This window comes from Enhydra lutris, unplaced genomic scaffold, assembly GCF_002288905.1.
Source record: "Enhydra lutris kenyoni isolate GAN:26980312 unplaced genomic scaffold, ASM228890v2 scaffoldscaffold2, whole genome shotgun sequence".
NCBI lineage: Eukaryota > Metazoa > Chordata > Mammalia > Carnivora > Mustelidae > Enhydra > Enhydra lutris.
The window spans coordinates 18,457,300-18,479,683 of record NW_019154086.1 but is presented as its reverse complement, the minus strand read 5'-3'; the positions used below and the strand labels follow the sequence as shown (position 1 = coordinate 18,479,683).

Sequence of the window (22,384 nt, the reverse complement as noted above, 5' to 3'; positions counted from 1 at the left end):
GAGCACCTGGCACGGTCTGTCCAGCAGATCAGGGTGATGCTGCCCCCCCGTGCTGTTCCCCGTTCTTATTTGCTAACCCCTCAGCTGTAGTTCACTTTTGCACTGCAAGGACTTTTGTGAATATCCTTTTTTTTTCTTCCCTGACATCCCTTTTATATTAAAACTCCATGTCATTCATGAGTATTTCCTTACTTCCCTACTTCCTTCACTCTGTGAACTATGTGTACTCTTAACTCTTCAGACTCCAGATGCTGTTTCTAAAACTCGGTTCTAAGGTTCCAGCAGCTCTGGGTCTTTCTGCATGTTGTTAAGGACCGTGCACAGAGTATTACATCTTGAAAGGTACAAATTTTCCAAGATGGGAAGTTTGGCATGCTTTATCTAAACAGGTTGGAGTTTATTTAGTAGTTGTTCCTGATACTGAGGGGGGTGGGCAGGAGGAAATTTGGCAACATAGGAGAAATGTCTTCAAGATCACAGAATGCCTCTTTCCCAATTCTTCAGCAAATCACAGTGCTGTGGCCCTTTAAAAGAGAAGTCTAGTCCCCATCATCGATCTTCCCCATTCTTTTTTCTCATTTCAGCCACAGACAGTCCAGTTTTTACCCTATTAAAGCAAATCAACCTAGTAAGGAACAGACTGACTTTTATTTACTGGCTATAGTTCTAAGCACCAAAAATGGGCAAAGGAGACCAAACAAAGAAATAGGAAAAACGAGGCATTGAAGGGGAGCCAGCGTCAGGATTGGAAGGGATGAGGCTTCCGTGGCGGCAGGATGTGCCTTTCTTGCACTGTTTACTCTAAGCTCCGAAATAGAAGAGGAAAGAAGGTAGATCACGCTACAGCTTGAAATGGATACAAAACATACCAGGGTGTGCACAGAGTATAATCAGACCCTGGATGTAATTATGCAAATGTATGTATAAAAAGTGTTGCTATGAATAAATCGTCTGCTGCAACCTTACCACTCAAGGTTAAAGTAAGCTGATACGCCAGCCACTCAGTGACTTTGCCCAAGTAGCAGCTGAAAAATGTTACGCTTTGCAGTTTGCATCTGAGTGGACTTTGAAACCTTGATAATATGAACTTTGAATCTCAAAGATTAATAGGACTTCTACTCCCTTCCTGGAAAGGGCACCACCTTGCTTGGTGAGGGGAGGGGAAGGCAGGGAATTAGTCTGAGGATGAATGTACCAGTGGTTTTTAATCTGTTCACCCTAGTGGCACTTCAAGCTAGTTGTGTGTTTATTTTATTTTTAATTAAGCTTCACCTGGAATGTGTTTCAGTGGTAAGCGTTCTGGAGGCCTGCTTAAAGGAAGGAAATGCTTAAATTTGCTTAGGAGAAAAATGTGCTTTCATCTTTCTTTATAAAATAAATTGAAAACTTCAAACATATTTCTGAAAGCCCTGGGCCCAACCGTCTGATTAGAATGCTAAGGTTCATTCAGTGTTGGCATGTGGCTTTCTTTGCGTGAACATCGATAAAAATGCTGTGGATGATGGGCATGAAATACTTGTTCTGCCGTCCTACTGATAGGAGGAGTCCGTGCCTGAGCGTGGCACAGGGCAGGTGACTTTTTTTCTTACACAGGGGTCTGTGTAGACAACCTACCAGAGTGGTTTCTTTTTACTTCAAAGAATTTGAAGCATTGTGGACTGCTAGAAAGGCATTAAAAATGTATTTCCGGCCTGATAAGAATGGTAAAGAGTGGCAATCATACATATAGGTGAATTCAGCCAGGGTTGCTCATCAGACATCAAGGTGTTTATCAGACATGCAACTCTGTAAGTTGTGACTGACTGTCCACGGCACTGTTAGGAGGGAAGCGGATGTGGGCAAGATGAATCAAAGGCATGTGACCCATATTTAGGGATCAGTGAACAAATAGCTCACCACTGCAGGAATGCACATGTTCAGGGACTAGCGGGAGGGGGGCAGAGTGGGAAAGGAGAGAGAGAAGCCTGGGGAGGGCTTTCTTCTCTGGCACGCTAAGCTCATTAGACTGATCCTCAGGTGCTCTGCAATTACTGCCTTTCCAGAACTAGCGATCCCTGAAATAAGGCTGCAGACTTACCCTTGGTTGGTCAGACTGGGCAGTTTGACCAAGGCAAGTGAGGAGGATCTTAGAAATGGTGCATTGCCTTATACCTGATAGGACTTTTGTTGTTGTTGTTGTTAACCAAAACCAGTTCAGAAATACCACAAGCTTGAGGCATGACTTGTCTCAGTTACAGGTTTTTCTTTCTTTTTTTCTTTTTTTTTTTCCTGATTTTTTTTTTTTTTTTTTTTATTTAAAGAGAGAGAGAGATTGAGAGAATGAGTGGGAGGAGGGCAGAGGGAGAAGCAGACTCCCTGTTGTTGGCTGGGGAGCCCGAGTAGATCCCTAGACCCTGGGGTCACGACCTGAGCTGAAGGCAGATGCTTAACCGACTGAGCCACCCATGCGTCCTCAGATGTTTCTGTAGTGCCTTTTACGTTCAGGATGACATTGCATTGTCAAACACTCCCCTAGAAGCCTTCCTTCTCTTGGTTTTGTTCATCGAGACCCAGGAAATGAAACAATTATTCAGAAAGCCTTCCTCAGTTTCTTATTACTGATTTTTTTTTTTAAAAACTTGTGTGTATTGTTTCATTGTTGCCTTTTAGGGAAAGAGAAACAGTGGTTTCAGACAGTGCTTCTTTGGGAGTCAGAAGCACTGCAAGTTGACAAAGCTTTGTCCAGCGATGGGGTACACGTTCAGGCTGGCTGCTCGGAATGACATCGGCACCAGGTATGATGTCTCCTCACTCTCCTGCCGCTGAACACTCACGTGGTCATTCTGTGTCTTCCTCTCATGTGGCTGGAACGTGTGAAGACATCCACTGCCCCACGCTGAACCAATTTGAGATTTTGCTCGAAGGAACCCTAATCAGAGAGTGAAAGGCATGTCCCAAGGTGATGAATGCCCCGGGTGGTCTCCATGCCAGCTCTCAGGCTGTGAGGCCAAGGCCCCATGACGTGTCCCTGGGAGCCCAGATGAAGGTAGCAGTTCAGATTCTGAGAGAAATCCCTCTTGAGGCTTTATTTTTTTTCAGAACACGTGCCTTTTCCTTTCATCACTAGTCATGTGGTTGCCTTTTTCAGTTATATTTGAGGTTGCCTGATAGAAAGGGGTTTCAGGCCGGCCATTGTTGTTAAGCCCTGGGCAGACCCTCACAGGCCTGGAGAAAACTCCGCCTGGCCCAGGCACCACAGCTTGCCTCGAGCTGTAGAAGAAAGGCCATAATCGGTGTCCGAGGGAGCGTCTGGGGATTAAAGATGCTTTGAAAGGACCATATTTCAATTGTACTTCCTGGGTAACTCTTGATTAAGGGAAAAATCCTTTTTCTTTCATCACTGCTTATTGAAAAATCTTAAAGGTTCAGTGCATCATTGGTCCTCAAGCTTTTCTCCAGCCTCGAGAATATCACAAGGGTTCATAGCCCCCTCTCCCCACCCATGATAGCCGATTCAAGTCTGCCGGTTGAAAAAGTCCTAATGATAAAGGCTTCAAGGGTTTGTCAGTGAATTGGAAGCACCCATAAACTTCTGAAAACTAGCACCGTATATATTTGTAAAGCAGTGTATTTCGTCAGCAGACACTGATTTGTGCTCATACTGATATGACGGTTCCTTGGTAGCTGTGGGTCATAGCTTAGTGCCTTTGCACAGTGTTGTGCTTTCTGCTGGGTGCTTTCGGGGGGTGGGAGATAAATCCTTAACAGTGTAGTCCTGCAATGTGCTCTGCTTTCTTAATAGCAGACTGGCAATCAGGCAGATGGAAAGTAGGGGTAGTAGGGAATATCACATAAAGAGTGCTTGCCTTGCTTTGTTGGCTGGATCTGTCATGCCCCAGACTTTCCAGCCCAAGCCAGTCAGGCAGTAGTGGGCCTGTCCTTCTCTTTTAAAATGCCAAGACTCCTCCCATGTTCCTAAATGTATGTCTTCCTGGGTTTGTCTCTCCATAGCGGTTATAGCCAAGAGGTGGTATGTTACACATTAGGAAACATTCCTCAGATGCCCTCTGCGCCAAGACTTGTCCGAGCTGGGGTCACATGGGTCACATTGCAGTGGAACAAACCAGAAGGCTGTTCACCCGAGGAAGCGGTCACCTACACCTTGGAAATCCAGGAGGATGAAAATGTAAGCCCTGCAGATTTTATACCCTTGCGTGTGTTCTGTATAAGTCAGTATTGTTGTAACAGACAGAACGCCATAAAAGTGCACTAGCTACATAAGTTCAGAACCAAACTCTTAATTTCGACCACTACCACCGCTGGCCGCAACCTGTCCTTCCCACAGTCTTCCCTATGTCAGGGAGTGGCATTCCTGTCCTTGTGTTTGGGGAAGCCAGAAAATCTGGAGTTATCCTCGACCCCATCTATATAATCTGTCGGCAGATCCTTTTAAATCTGTGTCCATATATTAACCTGAAATCTGGCCATTTCTTAGTATCCAAGGCTGCTACCCCTTCCTAAGCCACCATTATCCCATCCCTGGATTATTGTGGTGGTCTCTTTACGTATTTTCCCTCCTCTCACCCTTATTATACTGTAGTCTGTTCTCCACAGGAAGCCGAGGTGATCTGTTAAGTAAAACAGATCCAGTCGGTGCCCTGCTCAGAACCCTTCCTACCTCTGGGCCTTCCCCACCCTTCCAGAATAAAAGCTGGAGCCCTTACAATGCCTGCCATGCTATTCTGTTTTTCTTTTAGGTCCTTGCTTCTGCCTCTGTAGTCTCATAGGACACGCAGGCATGCCTTGACCTCAGGGCCTTTGCAGTTTCTGCGCCCAACAGCTCGAAGGCCCTTCCACTTCCTTTGACTCGTTTCCCTCATTTCCGTCAGGTCTCCTCACATGTGAACTGTGCAGAGCCACCTTCCCTGAAACAGCACTATGCAGTAGAACTTTCCACAATGATGGAAATGGTCTGTAGTTTGTGCTATCCAATAAAGGTAGCACCTAGTCACATGTGACGATTAAGCACTTGAAATATGGCTGTGGGCCCACAGAACTGAATTCTGAATTGTATTTAGTTTAAATTTAAAGAGCCCCACATAGCTACCTTATTTAACTGGCACAGCCCTAGAGGAGCACCTCACTCGACCCACCGCTCTGTCCTTTCACCCAGCTTGATTTTCTTTGTCGTTGCCCTTAACACCCCACAGCTTCATATTTATGTATAGGTTTTATTTTTTTAATCACGGTCTCCACCTGGCATGTAAGTTTCTGGCAGGCAAGGCTTTATCTGTTTTTGGGCAGTGCGGAGCCTGTAGAAGGCGGAAGGAAGCCTGAGGCCTAGGAGGTGCTCCGTAATCATTGATGGCTGGCTGGATGGAGCGATGCGTGATTGAGAATACTAGTGAATGAATTCTGCACATTGGGCTTTTAGGGGGATACCTAGCCTCTTAAAGGATCATGCCTTTCTCGTCCAGACTGTCCTTTCTCCCTTGGCCAGAAGAGGACACTGTGTGGTCAGAAAGCTCAGCCACAGTTCGTTATGTAGCACATTGCAGCTACACGGTCAAGAGCCCGGAAGAAGACGTTCTTCTCAGACTAACATTAAATACATTTTTTACAGTACATACTACTTTGTCACCTGGCCCTCCTTGGTGGTTTAATCCTTTGTTTAAAATGCTTATTGAGGAATTGGGAGAAGTTTGCTCTGGGAGGAAAGCATGTGGTGGCATCTTTTCCAGGGCGGATTTGCATCCTCTCAGGAGGAGAGCACTGTTCTCATGCCCGTTTGAGCCTCACAATAAAGTTCGACAGACCCAGGAGAAACTACAATGAGATAAAGTCAAATTTTTACTTGATAGAGCTACAGCACTATCTACAGCACCAGGAACTCTGACGCTCTCTTTTTGCCGTCACTGCTCGACGTCTGGCTGCTGGTGGTGATGGAAAGAGGCAATAGAAAAATCCTAAACACAGAGGTATTTAGTAATGTACAGTTTTCAGTGATACTGATGTTTCTTTCTGGCTTTGCCTTTGCAGGATAACGTTTTCCACCCAAAATACACTGGAGAGGACTTAACCTGTACTGTGAAAAATCTCAAAAGAAGCACACAGTATAAATTCAGGGTGAGTCAGTCATTTTGGTACCAGAACTGATTTAAAAGCTGTTTCATGTTGCACCCATTTACCATTTCAAACAGACTCCGTAGGTGAAAAGATTTTTAAGTTTCACCATGCTTTACATTATTAAAGTAACACTTAAAGAAGGCGCACTGTACTTTAAATTTTAAAGCCCAGTTTTGAGAGGGGAACCTGTTGTCGCATGCTGGAACAGACCACATCACGGGGTGGCCGGGTGCCAGTGGCTGAGGGCACCCGAGCTGAACACTCAGTGCACCTGTCACCCACACGTCCCCCCTTGCCCTCCTGTGCTTCTTTTAATTTGATTTCCCGTTCACTCTCTCTCTGCCTCTGTTCTTCTGCCCATTTCTTTTTTCTCCAGCTATTTTTATGTTTCTTTTCCGTGCCCACTCTGTCCCTACTTAGGCATTGCTTTGGTCATCAGCCACCACTATTAATGTCACCAGAGGACTCCGCACTGTAAGGAAAAATGGAGCTCCCAGCCGCAGCCATTAGAGCGAGCAGAGGGGTGGGCAGCGTTCTTGGCCGCAGGGCTGTTTACCAATCTAGGGCCAAGCGCTGCAGGGTCTGCTAGGGCTGTGTCCTTTTTGGAGGGAGAAGTTCATCTTCTGAGTCTTCCCTTCCTTTTCCAGTTCTGGGGACCAAATGGTGTTTGACACGTAGTAGTCATTCAGTAAAGAGCTGTCACATTATCCAGTGAAGTTTGGGACGGTTCGAGGAAAATGATAGTTACCAATTTTTAACAAATGTTTGTTATTTGGAGCCGGCTCTGAGAACATAGGGCTACTGCTAGCATTTCTCCACAAGGTGGCATTGCCCTCCTCTTAAGTAAATAAAGGCATTTTTACCTGTTTTCCCCGCCTCATACTTTCCTTCCACAGAACAGTAAGAACCAGGAAGTAACATACTGGTTTTGTTTTATGTCTTCTTGAAAGGGTAAAAATTTAGTCTTTTGCTAAAACCCACCTTTGCTGTTTTAATTGTTCATAGCTAACTCTACAGGAAATAAGTACCTTGTAAAGGAAACGCTTATAAATCAGTTGTTTGAGATTGTGAGAGAGGAAATGTATGTGTGTGTGTGTGTGTGTGTCTGTCTGTGTGAGTTTACAGATGCCTTGATCTTGCCATGTTAAAAAGTGCCCATTTCAGGGTTCCTGAGCAGCTCAGTCAGTGAAGTGTCTGCCTTTGGCTTAGGTCATGATTCCATGGTCCTGGGGTCCTGGAATTGAGCCCCACATCAGACTCCCTGCTCAGCAGGAGTCGGCTGGTCCCTCTCCCTCTCTCTGTGCATTCTCTCACACATGCTCTCTCAAATAAATAAAATCTTTTTTTTTTAAAATGCCCATTTCTTTAAAGCTGATATCTAAAGCACGTTAATATTTTTTTGGTTGTATTATAGCTCACTGCTTCTAATGTGGAAGGGAAGAGTTGTCCAAGCGAAGTTCTGGTGTGTACGACAAGTCCTGACAGGCCTGGGCCTCCCACAAGACCCCTCATTAAAGGACCAGTTACATCTCATGGCTTTAGTGTCAAGTGGGGTATGTTTTGCTACTGTTCCTATTGCTTATTTTTGACAGATTTTTAGAAACTGATTAACTTCCGTAGTGACAAAGCAAAATACAAAATAAAAGGTGTTATTTGTGGGAGTTTTACAGATTTGGAATGTATGTATGAGAAACATCCAGAGAATTCCACCAACTGGTAAAATGGACAATTTTAAGAGCATTTTACTTCCTTTATGGTTTTTCCTGTATTTTTCCTCCTATACTTTTAATATATTACTGATCTGAATGTAGTCATCTCTGAAAATATATTCATTCTTCAACAGCATGCCGTTACCAAATGGTAGTGATAGTTAATGTAAAAAATTGATTTATAAAATTAATATTGAAAATAAAGTTCAGACTTTAGGTATGTCATCATAAGAAATTTTGATATACAGAATGTTCAAGTGAAGAACAACTAGGAAAACTAGTTTTTGTTGTTGTTTGTATGTAACCAGAAGTCCTGAACTTTAGGAATTTTTCACTTGAGGTTATTTTGTGGTGCTTGGGGGATATCAAGCAGAAGGGTATTGTGGTTTACCTCTGCAGCATGGATTATTTCAATGAAATGAAGGCTGTTAGAGGAGTGCTTGGGTGGCACAGCTAGTTAAGCATCCCACTCTCGATTTCTGCTCAGGTCGTGATCTCAGGGTTGTGATATTGAGCCCAATGTTGGGCCCCGTGCTCAGAGTGGAGTCGGCTGAGTTTCTTTCTCCCTCTCCCTCTGCCCCTCCCCCACATGCACTTGCGCATGCGCTGGCTTGCTCTCTCTCAATAAATAAAACTTAAAAAGAATTGAATGCCATTAGAAGGAACACTTGGAATTATATGTAGAACTACTATGACATATGTAATTATCACTAATGTGTCATAATAGCTTCCTGAAAGGCAAAAAAATAAAAGGAGAAATTTAAAATAAGAGTTTACCTGGCAGCCAAGTGATGTAAAGGGAATTTGAAATATTAAACTGTTGGGGCGCCCAACTGGCTCAGTGGAAAGAGCATACAACTCTTGATCTTGGGGTTGTGAGTTCGAGCCCCAGGTTAGGTGCAGAGATTACTTAAAATTTTTTTTTAAATAAAATATTATTCAACTGTTATTGGAGGATCAACCATCGAGACATAAAACTGTATCAGGTCACCTAAAAATTTTGAGGCAGAATTATTAGGGTATCTATTTCCTTGGAAGATGGATATGATAAACTGTAAAAATCTAAGTGTGCTTTTTGCCAGATTGTAAAGCTTTTTTCTCAGAAAAGCCTAGAAAGTTCCATAAATACTAAATATTTACTTTCATTAGCCATATGCTATAATATTTAACTTCATTGGGGTGCCTGGGTGGCTCAGTGGGTTAAAGCCTCTGCCTTCGGCTCAGGTCATGATCCCAGGGTCCTGGGATCAAGCCCCACATCGACTCTCTGCTCAGCGGGAAGCCTGCTTCCTCCTCCCTCTCTCTGCCTGCCTCTCCACCTACTCATAATCTCTGTCAAATAAATAAATAAAATCTTCAAAAAAATTTAACTTCACTACTATTGTTTTAAATATCTTCTTCATGAAATTTGTATACAGTAATGGAAATGCCAAGTGAAAGAAGGGAAGAAAAGTTCCTAAATTGATACCCAAATACAGAAGTACAGACTGAGAGTAGAGTAAGTTCTGCATAGTCTTGCAAAATTATAATGCAAGGTATTTTTCTGCTCAAAAAAGAAAACTCTTGCAGGCCCCGAGTTAGTGGAGTAAATACCCGACATCCACAGGGCTCTGGTAATAAGCCAGCACCCCTTCCTCAAACCACCTCTTTGGTGCATGTTCTCACGGATCCACAACTTTGGCTGCATATCAGGTTCACTTGGGGCCTATAGTATGCTTAATAGCAAACTGTGATGGAACAGATCATTACATTCTCATGTTTTATTTGTCTTGTCAGTGAATTTGTGCACTTTTCTTTCCTTCCCTCTCCATCTCAGAAGAATCTGGTCGCTGGTAACTTAAAGTACAGAATGAAATAATGATAAAGGAAATACATATTTCACTTCATATAGAAATTATTAAATACTAAAAAATTCTCAAATAGATTTAACTGTTAGAAAAATCAATTCATATTTTGAATTTTGCTCATGTTTCACTAAATTGACTCTTTGACATTTCTAGCTCTAGAACTTTGAATAATCTGAGCACATTCCGGGTTTTTTGATGTTTTCACTTCTTTTGTTTTTCAGGAACCATACAGTAATGGTTTTACCTTTTGCTTAAATCCAGAATTAAGGCAGTATGATGTTACATGACTTTCTGTGTTCTAATGATATTTGCTGATAAAAATCAATGCCCTTTCGTAACTAATAAGGTGTTTGCTTACTTTCCAGATCCTCCAAAGGACAACGGTGGTTCAGAAATACTCAAGTACTTGCTGGAGATTACTGATGGAAATTCTGAAGGTGAAGTGTTGGGAAATCGTTTTACTCAATTCCAGTAGCAGCCCCTATTATCCAATATGATAGACATCTTTATAGTCATAGTGGGCATAGTGAGCAGCCATTCATTCTAATGATAATGCTATTAGGAGAAATAAAGCTGAATCACTTACTTACAGTTTTCTCTTTTACACACAGCATCAGGGATGAGAGTGTGCTTAAAAGGTACATTTTTATCATGTTTTTAAATTTTCCATGTCATTTCTTTAAACCAGTGGTCCTAATTAATAGAATAATTACATTTTCGTCCCCTCCCTTAGCACACTTTCTCTAGAAATTCTTATAAGCAGAAGAGTGTCAGAAGCAGTCACCAGGAAGGATAGGGTGGAGACAGCAAACGAGTTCAATAATCTACAAATTCCCACGTACAGTGATAGCAAACAAAACATAGTATTACCGTGAGCTCGTGACAGTGTCACACTTTTATATCAAGTTTAGCAAATGTCTTTCTGTCTGTGGGACATCTGAGTCATATTATTCATCACCTGTCATACTGTGTGGATTAAAGCAGTACCATGTTAAAGATCGAATTCCTTCAATAATGCCTTTAAAAAAATTCTACGATCTTTTTTCTAATAAAATTTATTAGGCTTTAATAGAAAAAAGCATAGTCATCAGAACTCTGATAATCCCTTTAACCACTCATTTAAAAAAAAAGTGATTTATGGCGTACGGCAAAAAGAAAGAGCAGTAGCACTGACTTTTACAAACAGGCGGCACAGGTGTGTGCCTGTCTTCTGTTCTGTACCTCAGTAGCCACCTGGAGTACTTTGGTTTTCATGTCAGTCGGCTTCTCTTTTAAGCTAAAAACATGAGAATGCTTTGAGATGGGCACAGCTGTTTTAATAGACATAAAATCATATTCTGGGCTAAAAATTTGATTTAGATTTTTACATTAGAAAACCTCCCTAGGAGAGAAGTCAGGTGTATCCAGTGACTCCTTGTGAAAATCTAAGTATATTTTGAATTTTCGTGCCTCTCTTGACCATTGCTATCCTATAAAAAGTAGACACCATTCTGTCCTTAAAGTTTTGCCAGCACATAAAGTGGGCTCTTTTCCATTGTCCCTGTTCTCATTTGCCCCTTCACAGGTTTTTAACCAGTAGTGTCAGAATAATGCTTTCTAATGCCCCCTGTCCTTGGCCCTGGTCCCTGTGGCTTCATGGTAAATCCATCCTACCAAGGAGCTTGGGGAGGGTTTGGGAGGCAAACCCTTTCTCCCTGGTGGCATCCGCTTCCGCAGGCACCAGATCTCTCCTGGGCCCTGCTTGCTTGCTTTAACCCCCAGAAGTGGTCATAGGACTAGGTCACACCGAGTGCTTCATCTTCATTTGTCAACATCCCAGCCATTTCTGTCTTTTAAATGAGCTCCAAGAAGACAGCAGGCTTTGCCCCCAAAGGACTCTGTCTCTAATGGGAGGATTTCACTTACTGTGACCTCCCTGCAGATGACAGAGGAGAGACTCTGTGGTGTATCCCAGGCTGCCCAGCAGCCTTCCCCATACCCGCTGAGTCTCCTCCCCTGATGACGGGCTCACTGCACCCTGGACCTTGCCCTCTGTCACCGCTTGTTGCCCACCCCCTCCCCATGCCCACTACGGATTCTATGTGGTTTCTAGCATCCAAACCTCATAGTCAGCAAATGTAATAATGCTGGTATTGAGTAGTCTAGCCTGCATTACTAAGTATTAAAAATTACTCCGTGTGAATTTTAAATATTTAACTTTGTGAAGGAAGTGGTAAGAGGACCCTTGACTATTTAAAAAAAAGAAAGAAAGAATAGGAGGTGCTGGTTCTCATGGCAACCACTTGGAAATTTTCCTCAGCCGTAATGGTCGATCCGATGACATTTTCCAGAAGGCATAAACTCACACCTGAGTCTTGTCTTACAGCGAGTCAGTGGGAGGTGGCATACAGCGGATCGGCAACGGAATACACTTTCACCCACTTGAAACCAGGCACTTTGTACAAACTTCGAGCATGCTGCATCAGCACTGGTGGACACAGTCAGGTGGGTTTTGTTTTGGTGTAAAAGTAAACTTCTTGGGTCAAGTTTAGACAACCAGTCCGTACCGTCCAAATAAAATTATTTTAAAATGTGTTTGAAAACTTGAGGTTTTTAAATTGTGCCTTAGAGGACAAAAAAGCTAGGCCCTGATGATTCTCAGCTGAATCGTGGTGTTGTCAGGTACATTTGTGACTTAGTTATTTCTTACAAGACTCTGGCATGATCACGTGTGACAGCTAAAAATTGAATGTTGCCTGACATTCATATTAGCTCAAGAGGATCCTCCGTTATTGCAATGATACCAAGAGCGTAGAATGTAGAGTCAAAAAGATGCGACCTCTTGTACAGCTCTGCTGTTACCACATCTGGCAATTTTGTGAGGATGAGATACACTTTCCCCAAGGTGCTTTACTGCCATCTGCTGGAAAATTATTACAAAAGCTGTGTAAATTTGTGATGGCAGAGCTGAATGACACCTTTGCAGTTCTGCAGTGCACAACTTACACAACTGTAGGCAGCAGCATATTCCTTATTGTCTGCTCTTAATTTGACCTTAGACCAGCCAGTTAACATGTCAGGAGCCTTGGTGTCAGCCACACCGTGTTCTCATAAATACCTCATAATAACCTCATAAATAACCTCATAAATACACAGGGCATGCCCTAGAAATCAGATGGTTGTTGTCTAAATGCCTTTAACTTACATTCAGAAAGTGCATGAAAGGCAGGGTCATCAAAAGCCATTTTCGTTGTAAGAATCTTTAATACTATGGTTTGAAACTGGTCCTGAGAGAGAGACTAAGAGATGGTGGCTTAGGGCCCTCTGCTGGGTTTATTTTTCACAAGAACACTTGCCGTTAAGGCGCCTAGCTTTGCAGTCAGTGGTCATACCTCCATACCTCCAGGGTTGTCTTGTGTTTATTTTCTCCCTGCCCCCCCCCCCCCCCGCCGTAAAGATAGCATATTGGGATGTCTCGACTACCCGTATAGAGAGACTGTGTGGAAAGGGGGTCCAGTAAGACCGTTCTCCAGTGCCAGAGCTCTCTGGAGTGCTTCTCGGGGTTACCCACACCAAAGCCAGACTGTCAGCCGGTGTGTGAGGGGCAGTGCTGCCTGAAAATACGGAGTCCGTCTCCTCTGTAACACTCCTTCTCAGGAAGAAGGAGTTCTGTTGAGGAGTTCTGTGTGTTCCTCCCCCACCTTGTTTTCTCCAGGCTCGGGATCGGACAGTCAACTTTCACATCACCAGCCTTAACACAAACAGATCCTACAAGAAGAAGGCCTACTTATTTTAGCATTAACAGAACCTACTGGCTAATGTCAGACTCAGTTGATTAATAGTGAATTTATTGACTTTTCTGCTCTGTATGTGGATGGTTTGCCATTTATGGCACATTTAAAAATTTCATCCAGCTGTTGTTTTGTGTTTTCTGTCCTCATGAAGGCTCTCTCTAATTTGGGTTTAAGGGAAAGTAATTGTGTGCTTAGAATAGACAACCCCTATCTGTGAATCTGACCTCAGAAATAATCATTTTTACCAGTGCCGTATGCAGTCAGTATATGGTCACACTTCACATACACACGAGAGGGGGTGTTGTTGCATGAAAATTATGTGTACACAAGTAGAGCATGGCATCAGAAATCTGAGCTCAGGCTTTAGCAAAATCAAAGAGTAGGATACAGCCAGATTCAAACCATAGCACAGGAAGAGATGGGATGAAGTGTAAGAGAACACAGCCAGCTCACCCATGTTGATACTCGCCACTCTGTGGCTCCTGCAACCTTTGTTTCACAACCAGTCACTCATGCTGGACACTCCAGCATGAAAATCCAAGAATTTGGTTTCCTCCACCTCCTGTCTTCCCCCCTTTCCCTTCTCTTTGTTATGGTGATCCACTGCCTTGTCTGAGTTTTGTTTTAAGTTTTCTATTTGCTTTACCCATCCCCCTTACAAAACTCCAAATCCAGTTTTGCAAATCTGTAGCTCTTCTTAAATGGAGGGGAGGGAGAAGGATGGTAATTCTTGTCCTCAACATACTTTAATAATGTTTTGAATTATTTCCTAACTTTTTCAAGTCTTATGTATTAATTTATTTCCTCAATTGGAATAAAGATTTTTTTGAGAAAAAAAAATTATGTGATACACATTCAGTATATGACCCCCTGTTGGCAACATGTTTGGTTGGAGGGTAGAATTTGCCTGGTATGTAGCGGTCTTGTGAATTCACAGGAGCTAATGGATGGTTCTCTCCGCTTTTTCTCCTGCAGTGTTCTGAAAGTCTCCCTGCTCGCACACTAAGCATTGCACCAGGTCAGTGTCGACCACCGAGGGTCTTGGGTCGACCAAAGCACAAAGAAGTCCACTTAGAGTGGGGTGAGTGAACACAACTTGACATTGACATGAGCAACTGGGACAATTGGATATTGAAGCTAAGATTTAATGCTTTGTTACTAAGTCATCAGTCTTCTGAAAACCATCGTGGTTTTGGCTCAAAATGTCCATTTTCTGTTGAACGTGTATTGGCCTGGGTTTGTGTTCTCCTGTGCACTGTCACTTCTCCTGCTGTGCCCAGCAGTGCCCCCACATGCTGGGTGGGCATCTCTGACCTTCAGGGGGCACTTTCCTAGATCTTGCAGAGCAGCCAGTCTTGTTCAGGAATTTTTCAACTTCATTTTGCAAATTCATTCACAAGCACAAATTGATTGTGATCAAATTAGAGATAAAAGCGAGAGGTGGTTCGTACGGTGACGTCTCGTCCTTTTGTCCGGTGGGTCCTGGTGCTCTGCAGTATTGATTCAAGTTGTATGAGAATTTCCTGTGGTAGCAGCAGCTGACAGCATGTAAAATTGCAGATACAAACCTGCAAACTCTGACTGCTTTTTCCCCACCACCTATGTCTACCACATGAAAAAATACTGCACCAACTCGGGGTCATTGACCTTGATTTAACGAGACCTTTGGTTTTAAATTAAAGAGAAGTTTTTCTTCTTCTGTAGCTTCCTTTCCTTAGATTATAAAGACATTTGCCTGATGGTTCTGTTGTTTTCAAACTCTTTTTTTAATGTAAGTAAATGTACTCAAACGTACTTGCTTTGGAAAGTACAGGTAGTGTCATTCAGAAACTCCTCCGTATCTCCTTTCTTTCGGGGTGGGGGGTGGGGAGTGCTCTTCTGTGAGTGGGATACTGAGGACCAGCTACCCCACATGATGTTTTGCAAACCTGGTGGGAAACCAGGTATGATGTGGTCAGCTGGAAGCACAAGAATGTTTTAAGATGAAATGCATTCTCCATTCCCAGACGTTCCTGCCTCCGAAAGTGGCTGTGAGGTCTCGGAGTACAGCGTGGAGATGACAGAACCTGAGGATGTAGCTTCGGAGGTGTACCACGGGCCAGAGCTCGAGTGCACCGTTGGCAACCTGCTCCCCGGCACCGTGTATCGTTTCCGGGTCAGGGCTCTGAATGATGGAGGGGTGAGTACACGCCTGTACGCCACAATCCAGATACAAGGTTCTAACTTCCGTATCCACCCTCCTGAAATTCCTCAGTGGTATGTAGCCAACCTTGATGACCATTAAGGTCTGAAGTACATTGTTGTGATTGCCTATTGACCCAGTACTGAAAATTTTGTTTTGTCCTTGTATCATTCTATTTTTTTTTTAAGATTTTATTTATTTATTTGAGACAGAAAGAGCATGCAAGCAAGGGGGAGGTGGGGGCAGAGGGAGAGGCAGACTCCTGCTGAGCAGGAAGCCCAATGCAGGGCTTCATCCCAGGACCCCAGGACCATGACCTGAGTCCAAGACAGACGCTTAACCACCCAAGCCACCCAGGTGCCTCTCATATCATTCTATTAAGGAAGAGTTCAAGGTTAATAAGAACATCACCCTTTAGATGCTTTTGGTTTTTGGTTTTTTTTTTTTTAATAATTTCCTACTTGCTTATTGACTGTATTAATCAGTTCTGGGAAATTAGGATTACATAATCTCTCCTTTACCATATTGTCTAAATGACCCAGCAGTATCTTAGGTTAGTTCTCAGAACTGGAGTGGGATAGAAGGTAGGGAGGCCAGCTTCTCGTTTTTGCTTTGTTTCAAGGGTAGACTGGAGAACTCTTCTCGGCCCTGCCGTCTGCTCCTCTGGGAGGTGTCGAGGTAGCCTATCAGAGACTGAGTCAGTCTCTGTATTATACCTATATTTTAATTGCAGAATGATGTGGGTTGGGGGGAGATTGACGATAAGAACAAGGTAACCAGATAGCATCAGGCTTTGCGGCTCAGACTGCTGCTACACACCCCCCCCAGGTGTACTCACAAGTCGCACGGTCAAGTCCATACAAATAAATAGATGGAATTAATTGATGGAATTTTTAAAAATAAGCACTGCCAACAGCGACATGAAGTTGGCAGTGACTTTTTCTCATTGTGGGTTGTCCTGCACGAATCTGACAGAGGGGAACGTGTTGGTCTCCAGGCCATTTTCCGCTAGCCACGCTCACAGTGAGAACATTTGTTCTAAAGTAGGATCACAAGCCTTTACCAGGAGCTGGATTCCTTCTAAATTCCCAGTTGGGAAGGAATTTCAGACACAGCACAACTACTGAAATTAAAAAAAAAAAAAAGACCAGCATAATACTAACCAATAAAAATGTTTTGATGAGAAGATAAGAAAACTTATGTACCTGAACTAATATGATTAAAAAGAGCATGAAAGGTGATGGCCACAGATGCTGCAGAAATAATTGTACTGTTGTTTTTGCTCATTTTCCTGTCCACTGTTCAGGGCATCTCCGTCATAACAAAGATAAATGTGCAGCTCTGGGGCTCTTGAGTTTTACTTTCTGTCTCCTTTCATTAATTTATCATCTAAAAAAATTGTCCTCAGCCTCAGTTTAATCCTGTTCTACTGAAAGCCAACCACATACCTGACTGTAGTCCGCTTTTGAGGTCTGCTCCAGAAAGCCTCTCTCCCATCCACCACCCCCTCGCCACCAGTGTATTTGCAGATTATCTTGGAAAATTTGACTGGTTTTTTGGTTGTTGGGTTTTTTTTTTTTTTTTATCTTTTTTTTTACCATTTTGGAAAAGGATTGTCATATACTTCATTAGCCTGGAAATTATTTTATTTTGTTCTTTGCCCCAGCTATTTGTGGTATCACAAATTCCACTATTAAATTGGGTGACTCTGGCTCTCTCGAAATAATGGCGGTTGGCTCTGAGTAGTGTGATCACTGAAGGCCTTTTAAAGAACAGAGGAGTATAGTCTAAACCTTCAAATAGTTGAAATGGTGGGGTGATGCTGAGAACATGTTAACAGGAGCTTTCATTTTCAAAATGGAAAACACCAGTAACTAGAAGAAAGAGTCAGAATTTGATAACCACCAGTTTCAAGTAGGTTTTTGTGTGTTGAAAATTAAACTGTGGTGTACCTCGGACCTCGTTTCCTTTGATATCCTATGAGGAATGCTAAAACAGAATGTTGTCTTGTGTCAAAAATCAGCATGTTTTTGTTTCTGATGTCAGTAAAGGAAAAATGGTAAACCAACCTTGTGATCGTTGAATAAAAAGACTATACATACATAATAGACATTCACCACTCAGGGATTGAATGTAGGAAAAAACCTTATACACATCCAACTGAGAGTGAAAACCATTAGGTAATAATTCTTTAATCAGTTGTACTGTGAGTGTTGTTAACCTAGATTTCATACATGCACACATACACACGTGTGTGTACAACATGCACACAGGCCTGTGTGTGTTCTCTTTCAGTACGGACCCTATTCCGAGGTCTCAGAGATTACCACTGCTGCCGGGCCCCCTGGACAGTGCAAAGCACCTTGTATTTCTTTTACACCTGACGGATGTGTCCTCGTGAGTTGGGAGGTAAGTCAGGCGCGTGTTCTGCATCAACTTCTATTTCTTCTACTTCATGCGCCCCCAAGTGCAAGTTACGAGGAGCCTACAGAGCTAAAATTCACACGTAACACATTAATCTCCCTTGGCGTTTGCTGATACTTAGAGTCATCCACATTTTATCACTTGTCAGAACGGAGAGGAAATTAAGTATCTCTTTTCATGTCTTTCTTTTGTATTTGAAGTATCCAGGGGCACATTGCTTTTTTCCCATTTCAGTTAGTTGAACACAAACATCATGGGCTTTTCTTCTCAGTGAAATTAACTACTTGAGTTTCTGCTTTCCAGAGTCCTGAGAGCTCTGGTGCGGACATCTCGGAGTACAGGTTGGAATGGGGAGAAGATGAAGAATCCTTAGAACTCGTTTATCATGGGACAGACACCGGCTTTGAGATAAGGGATCTGTTGCCTGCTGCACAATATTGCTGTAGACTACAGGTAGGTGGACATTACTTAATGTCACTCCTAGGCCCTGGTGTTCCATGAGACACTCCGGGGAACTTACTCAAAGGCCTGTGATTGAGGCTGTCAAGAGGGATGATATGGAAAAGAGTCCTTTTAAGTAAAAATAAATGTAATTGTCTTGGTGTCTTATAATTAATTTCTGCTTCTCTAGGAGGTCCTGAAACATAAGATCAAAAAGCGTTTCCACACCATTCTTACTTCTCCCCATCCTGATGTCTTGCTTGTGAATTCACTGACTCAATGACCGAGTCCAAGGCAAAGGTGTTAGGGCTCCTTGGGGAAGGTTCCTTCTGTTTGAATTCTCCCAACATGGTCGTTTCAGCGGTAGAGACACTTAAAACTGGCAAAAGACAGAAGATGTCTATGCTGGTGGTTAAATGGTTGCCAGAAACAAACATTAGGGTGATTTGGACTGTTCTGCATTAGATTACAGGGTCCACTTCTACTTCTCAGGGACCATTAACAAAGCTGGTTACCTGGAAGCTTTGACTTGGGAGTCCAAACAGAGTAACATCAAGAACAGTTGGCTGCTAGCCTAACCCCTAAAAGTGACAGCAGTCATGAGTTTACTTTTACTTCATTGACTCGGATAAGTTATTTTTACCCCCTCTGTAAAGCCTTATTGTCCTAAGAAAATAGGGTTCTTTGTCCATTTCTTTCCATTTGTTTAGTAACATTTTTTTTGAGCATGACTTTGTTCCAGGATCAAAGGATGATCAAGATAATCAAGAGGAGAGGTACAAAGATTAGTCAGATGTGGTTCTTGACCTTGGAGAAGTCTGTCTTCACACATGTGTGGACTTAAATAGATGAAGAAGCAAAGATGCCCGATTTAGGTTTCCACCTGATCTAAGTGATGAAACAAATTGCTTATTACAAGTCCATCAACATACCAGTGTCTCTGACCTCTTTGGAGAAAATATTCCCTTCATAAATTAATTTTTCAGATCAACTGAGACTTCTCTGTTGAATTCTGAAGCCTACTTTATCATAAACATTCTGATTAAACTCTTTTGTTATGTACCTTCCTTCCTTCTTGAATGGAGCACCTGGGACATAATTAACTCTTTGTCAATGAGTCAGGGTCACAGCACATTATCTGATCTTTATAATAGCAATGCTGAGTCACTGGGAAAAGGTTACAAAATATGTGCTACACTCCTGTTTTTGGAACAAGGCAGGATATAAATAAAGAACTGTCTGCCACCACAGGAAAGAACTTCACTATCCTTTTTGAGTTTAAAATTTTACCAAAAAGAGAGTTGAAGTATTGTCCTGAAGTAGGATGATGTGACAAATATTACAGTAGAGTTTCAAAAGTGATTTGTTAGGAAATGAATGCTGTGAACATCTTTGAAATTAACAGTAATACGTAAGTGTTATAGGGGCACCTGGGTGGCTCAGTCAGTTAAGCGTTTGCCTTCAGCTCAGATCATGATCCTGAGGTCCTAGGATCGAACCCTGCATTGGGCTCCCTGCTCAGCGGGGAATCTGCCTCTCCCTCTCCCTTTGCCCCTCCCCCAACTCATGCTCGCTCACTAGCTCGCTCTCATTCACTCTGTCAAATAGTTTTAAAAAATAAAACATTAAAATAAGTGTTATAGCTTTTGTTTTGAAGAGCTCAAACTACTTTCATTTAGTTTTGTAATGTGTCCTCATAAACTCTTACGAATTAAATGAGAACTGGATTTTAGAGTACATTCACTTTTGTAAGGAGTCTGCTAAATGTTTTTCTCTCTATAAGGAAAAAAATACACGTTTAATGACATTTGTTGATACATACTCTGTATTAGGTACTGTTCTAGTTGCCGGGGATATAGCAGTGAGTGGAAACAGACAACTTTGCCCTTATGGAACTTACATTCTCATCAGGGAGTAATTAAATGAAATACATCCTGTGGTGGTGATAGATGATGTGATGAAAAATAAAGCAAAGAAGGGAAATAGGAAATGAAGAGGATCACAGTGGGTGGAAGGGGGGTAGGATGACGGCAAATTTAAATACAGTGTTCAGAGAGGGCTCACCAAAAGACAGCCCTTGAGGGAAAGCCTGCAAATATCTAGGGAAAAAGATTCCTGGACAGAAGGGCAGCAAAGTACGAAGGCCCTGAGGCAGGAGCAGACTTGATGTCCTGTGAAACAGCAAGGAAGCCAGTATTCCTGGGGCGCAGAGCAAGTGAGGGGGAGACTAGTAGGTGATGAAGTCAGAGTGGCAGTGGGTTTGAGGGTGAGGCTGGTGAGCAGATCAGATAGGGTCTTGCAGGCTTTGGGAAGACTTTGAAGTATATTCTGAATATGGTGGGAGGCCGTGGAAGGGATATGAGCAGTATCACTGTGCTTGCTGTGAATACAGAGTATTCAGGCAAGGGCTGACTCCCATATACCAGCTAGGAGGTCATTACAGGAGCCAGAGAAGAGGGAGTTGAATGTGTTGGACCAGGCTTTGGTGTGGGATGTGTTCAGGACCTGGATTGGGGCATGAGAGGAGGAAAGATGTCCAGTGATGTCTCTGGGATATGACTGGAACAACCTGAGGGATGAGAGGAACTACAGCAGGTGCAGTGCAGTTTTTTGGTGAAGAGGGATGGGGTGAAGATGAGGGGACGGTGCAAACACTTGAGTTCGAGATGCCTCCTTGACGTTCAAGTGGAGATGTCCCAAAGAAAGCTGGATATACTGGGCTGGCATTCACAGCAGTGGTCTGAGCTACACAAGTAAATTTGGGAGTAGGATGTAAACAGTATTAGGGTATAATACGGCATTTACCTCTGGGACAACGTGGTACCTCGAGGAGTTACAGCAGAGATTTAAAAAGAAGAAGAAGAGGTGTCCATGGCCTGAGCCCTGGTGGCCTTCAGTGTTGAGAGATCCAGGTGATAAGTAGCATTCGGCAAAGGTGATTAAGAAGCAGCAGCAGGTCAGTAGAAACGAGAGTATGGCCCTGGAGACCCATTGAATAAGTATTTGATAGAGCAGTGAGTAATGAAGGTCTTAGCTCTTGCGCTCAGGTAAAATCAGAAAGGGCTGAGAATTGACTTCACATAGCAGTTTATCATTCACATGGAAAACTGTGGAAGAATACTGGCCATTTACTGTCTACCCCGGACGGTTATTGGGGAGTTGTCACAGGGCAGCGTATAACCTGAAGTGGGCTGTGCAAACACAAAGTGTTATTTAAATTATTTTTCATAAAAGGTGATGATGGTGATATTATCTTCTGCTTTTTTAACAGAGAAGTTGCCTTTGGCATTTGTGGGGAAAGTGGGTTGTGAAAAGGGAACATTTTCTGAGATTCAGCTCTACCCAGGTTTCTAGAAGTAAATTGTGTGCAGCACCTAACATGAAGGCATTAGAATTTACATTGGGGTAACGTGGACTTTGCTTGCCCTTGTCTTTTTAGGCTGTCAATCAAGCTGGAGCAGGACCATATAGTGAGCTTGTCCTCTGCCAGACACCAGCGTCTGCCCCTGACCCTGTCTCCACTCTCTGTGTCCTGGAAGAGGAGACCCTCAATGCCTACCCTGATTCACCTTTCGTGTGCCTTGTACTGAACTGGGAAGAGCCGTGCAATAATGGATCTGAAATCCTTGCTTACAATATTGACCTTGGAGACACTAGCATCACCGTGGCCAATACCACCACCCACGTTATAAAAGACCTCCTTCCAGAAACCACCTACCGGTGAGTGCAGGAAAGCAGAGATAAAGTTGCATCAACACATCAGTCCTTGGGGCTCTAGACCCTTCAGGTTCTAAAGGCCAAACAAGTGAATTCTAATCATTCTTAGTTAATGTATTTAAGAGTACCGAATGCAAATACATCTTGAAAACTTGTGTTGCTTTGTGCTTTGTGAGTCGGTTACAA

The 22,384-nt window shown here is 42.9% G+C and overlaps 1 protein-coding gene across 1 annotated transcript in view; it reads left to right on the top strand.

The window, feature by feature from the left end:
- LOC111150836 (fibronectin type III domain containing 3B) overlaps nucleotides 1-22,384 on the top strand; it is a 343,921-nt gene that overhangs the window by 283,446 nt on the left and 38,091 nt on the right. The window contains exons 12-22 of the mRNA XM_022508466.1: nucleotides 2,650-2,774; nucleotides 3,991-4,165; nucleotides 6,019-6,105; nucleotides 7,520-7,658; nucleotides 10,027-10,098; nucleotides 12,027-12,145; nucleotides 14,410-14,515; nucleotides 15,441-15,613; nucleotides 17,912-18,025; nucleotides 18,344-18,493; nucleotides 21,921-22,201. Coding sequence (XP_022364174.1) covers nucleotides 2,650-2,774; nucleotides 3,991-4,165; nucleotides 6,019-6,105; nucleotides 7,520-7,658; nucleotides 10,027-10,098; nucleotides 12,027-12,145; nucleotides 14,410-14,515; nucleotides 15,441-15,613; nucleotides 17,912-18,025; nucleotides 18,344-18,493; nucleotides 21,921-22,201 — 1,541 coding nt within the window. The remainder of the gene's footprint in view (nucleotides 1-2,649; nucleotides 2,775-3,990; nucleotides 4,166-6,018; nucleotides 6,106-7,519; nucleotides 7,659-10,026; nucleotides 10,099-12,026; nucleotides 12,146-14,409; nucleotides 14,516-15,440; nucleotides 15,614-17,911; nucleotides 18,026-18,343; nucleotides 18,494-21,920; nucleotides 22,202-22,384) is intronic.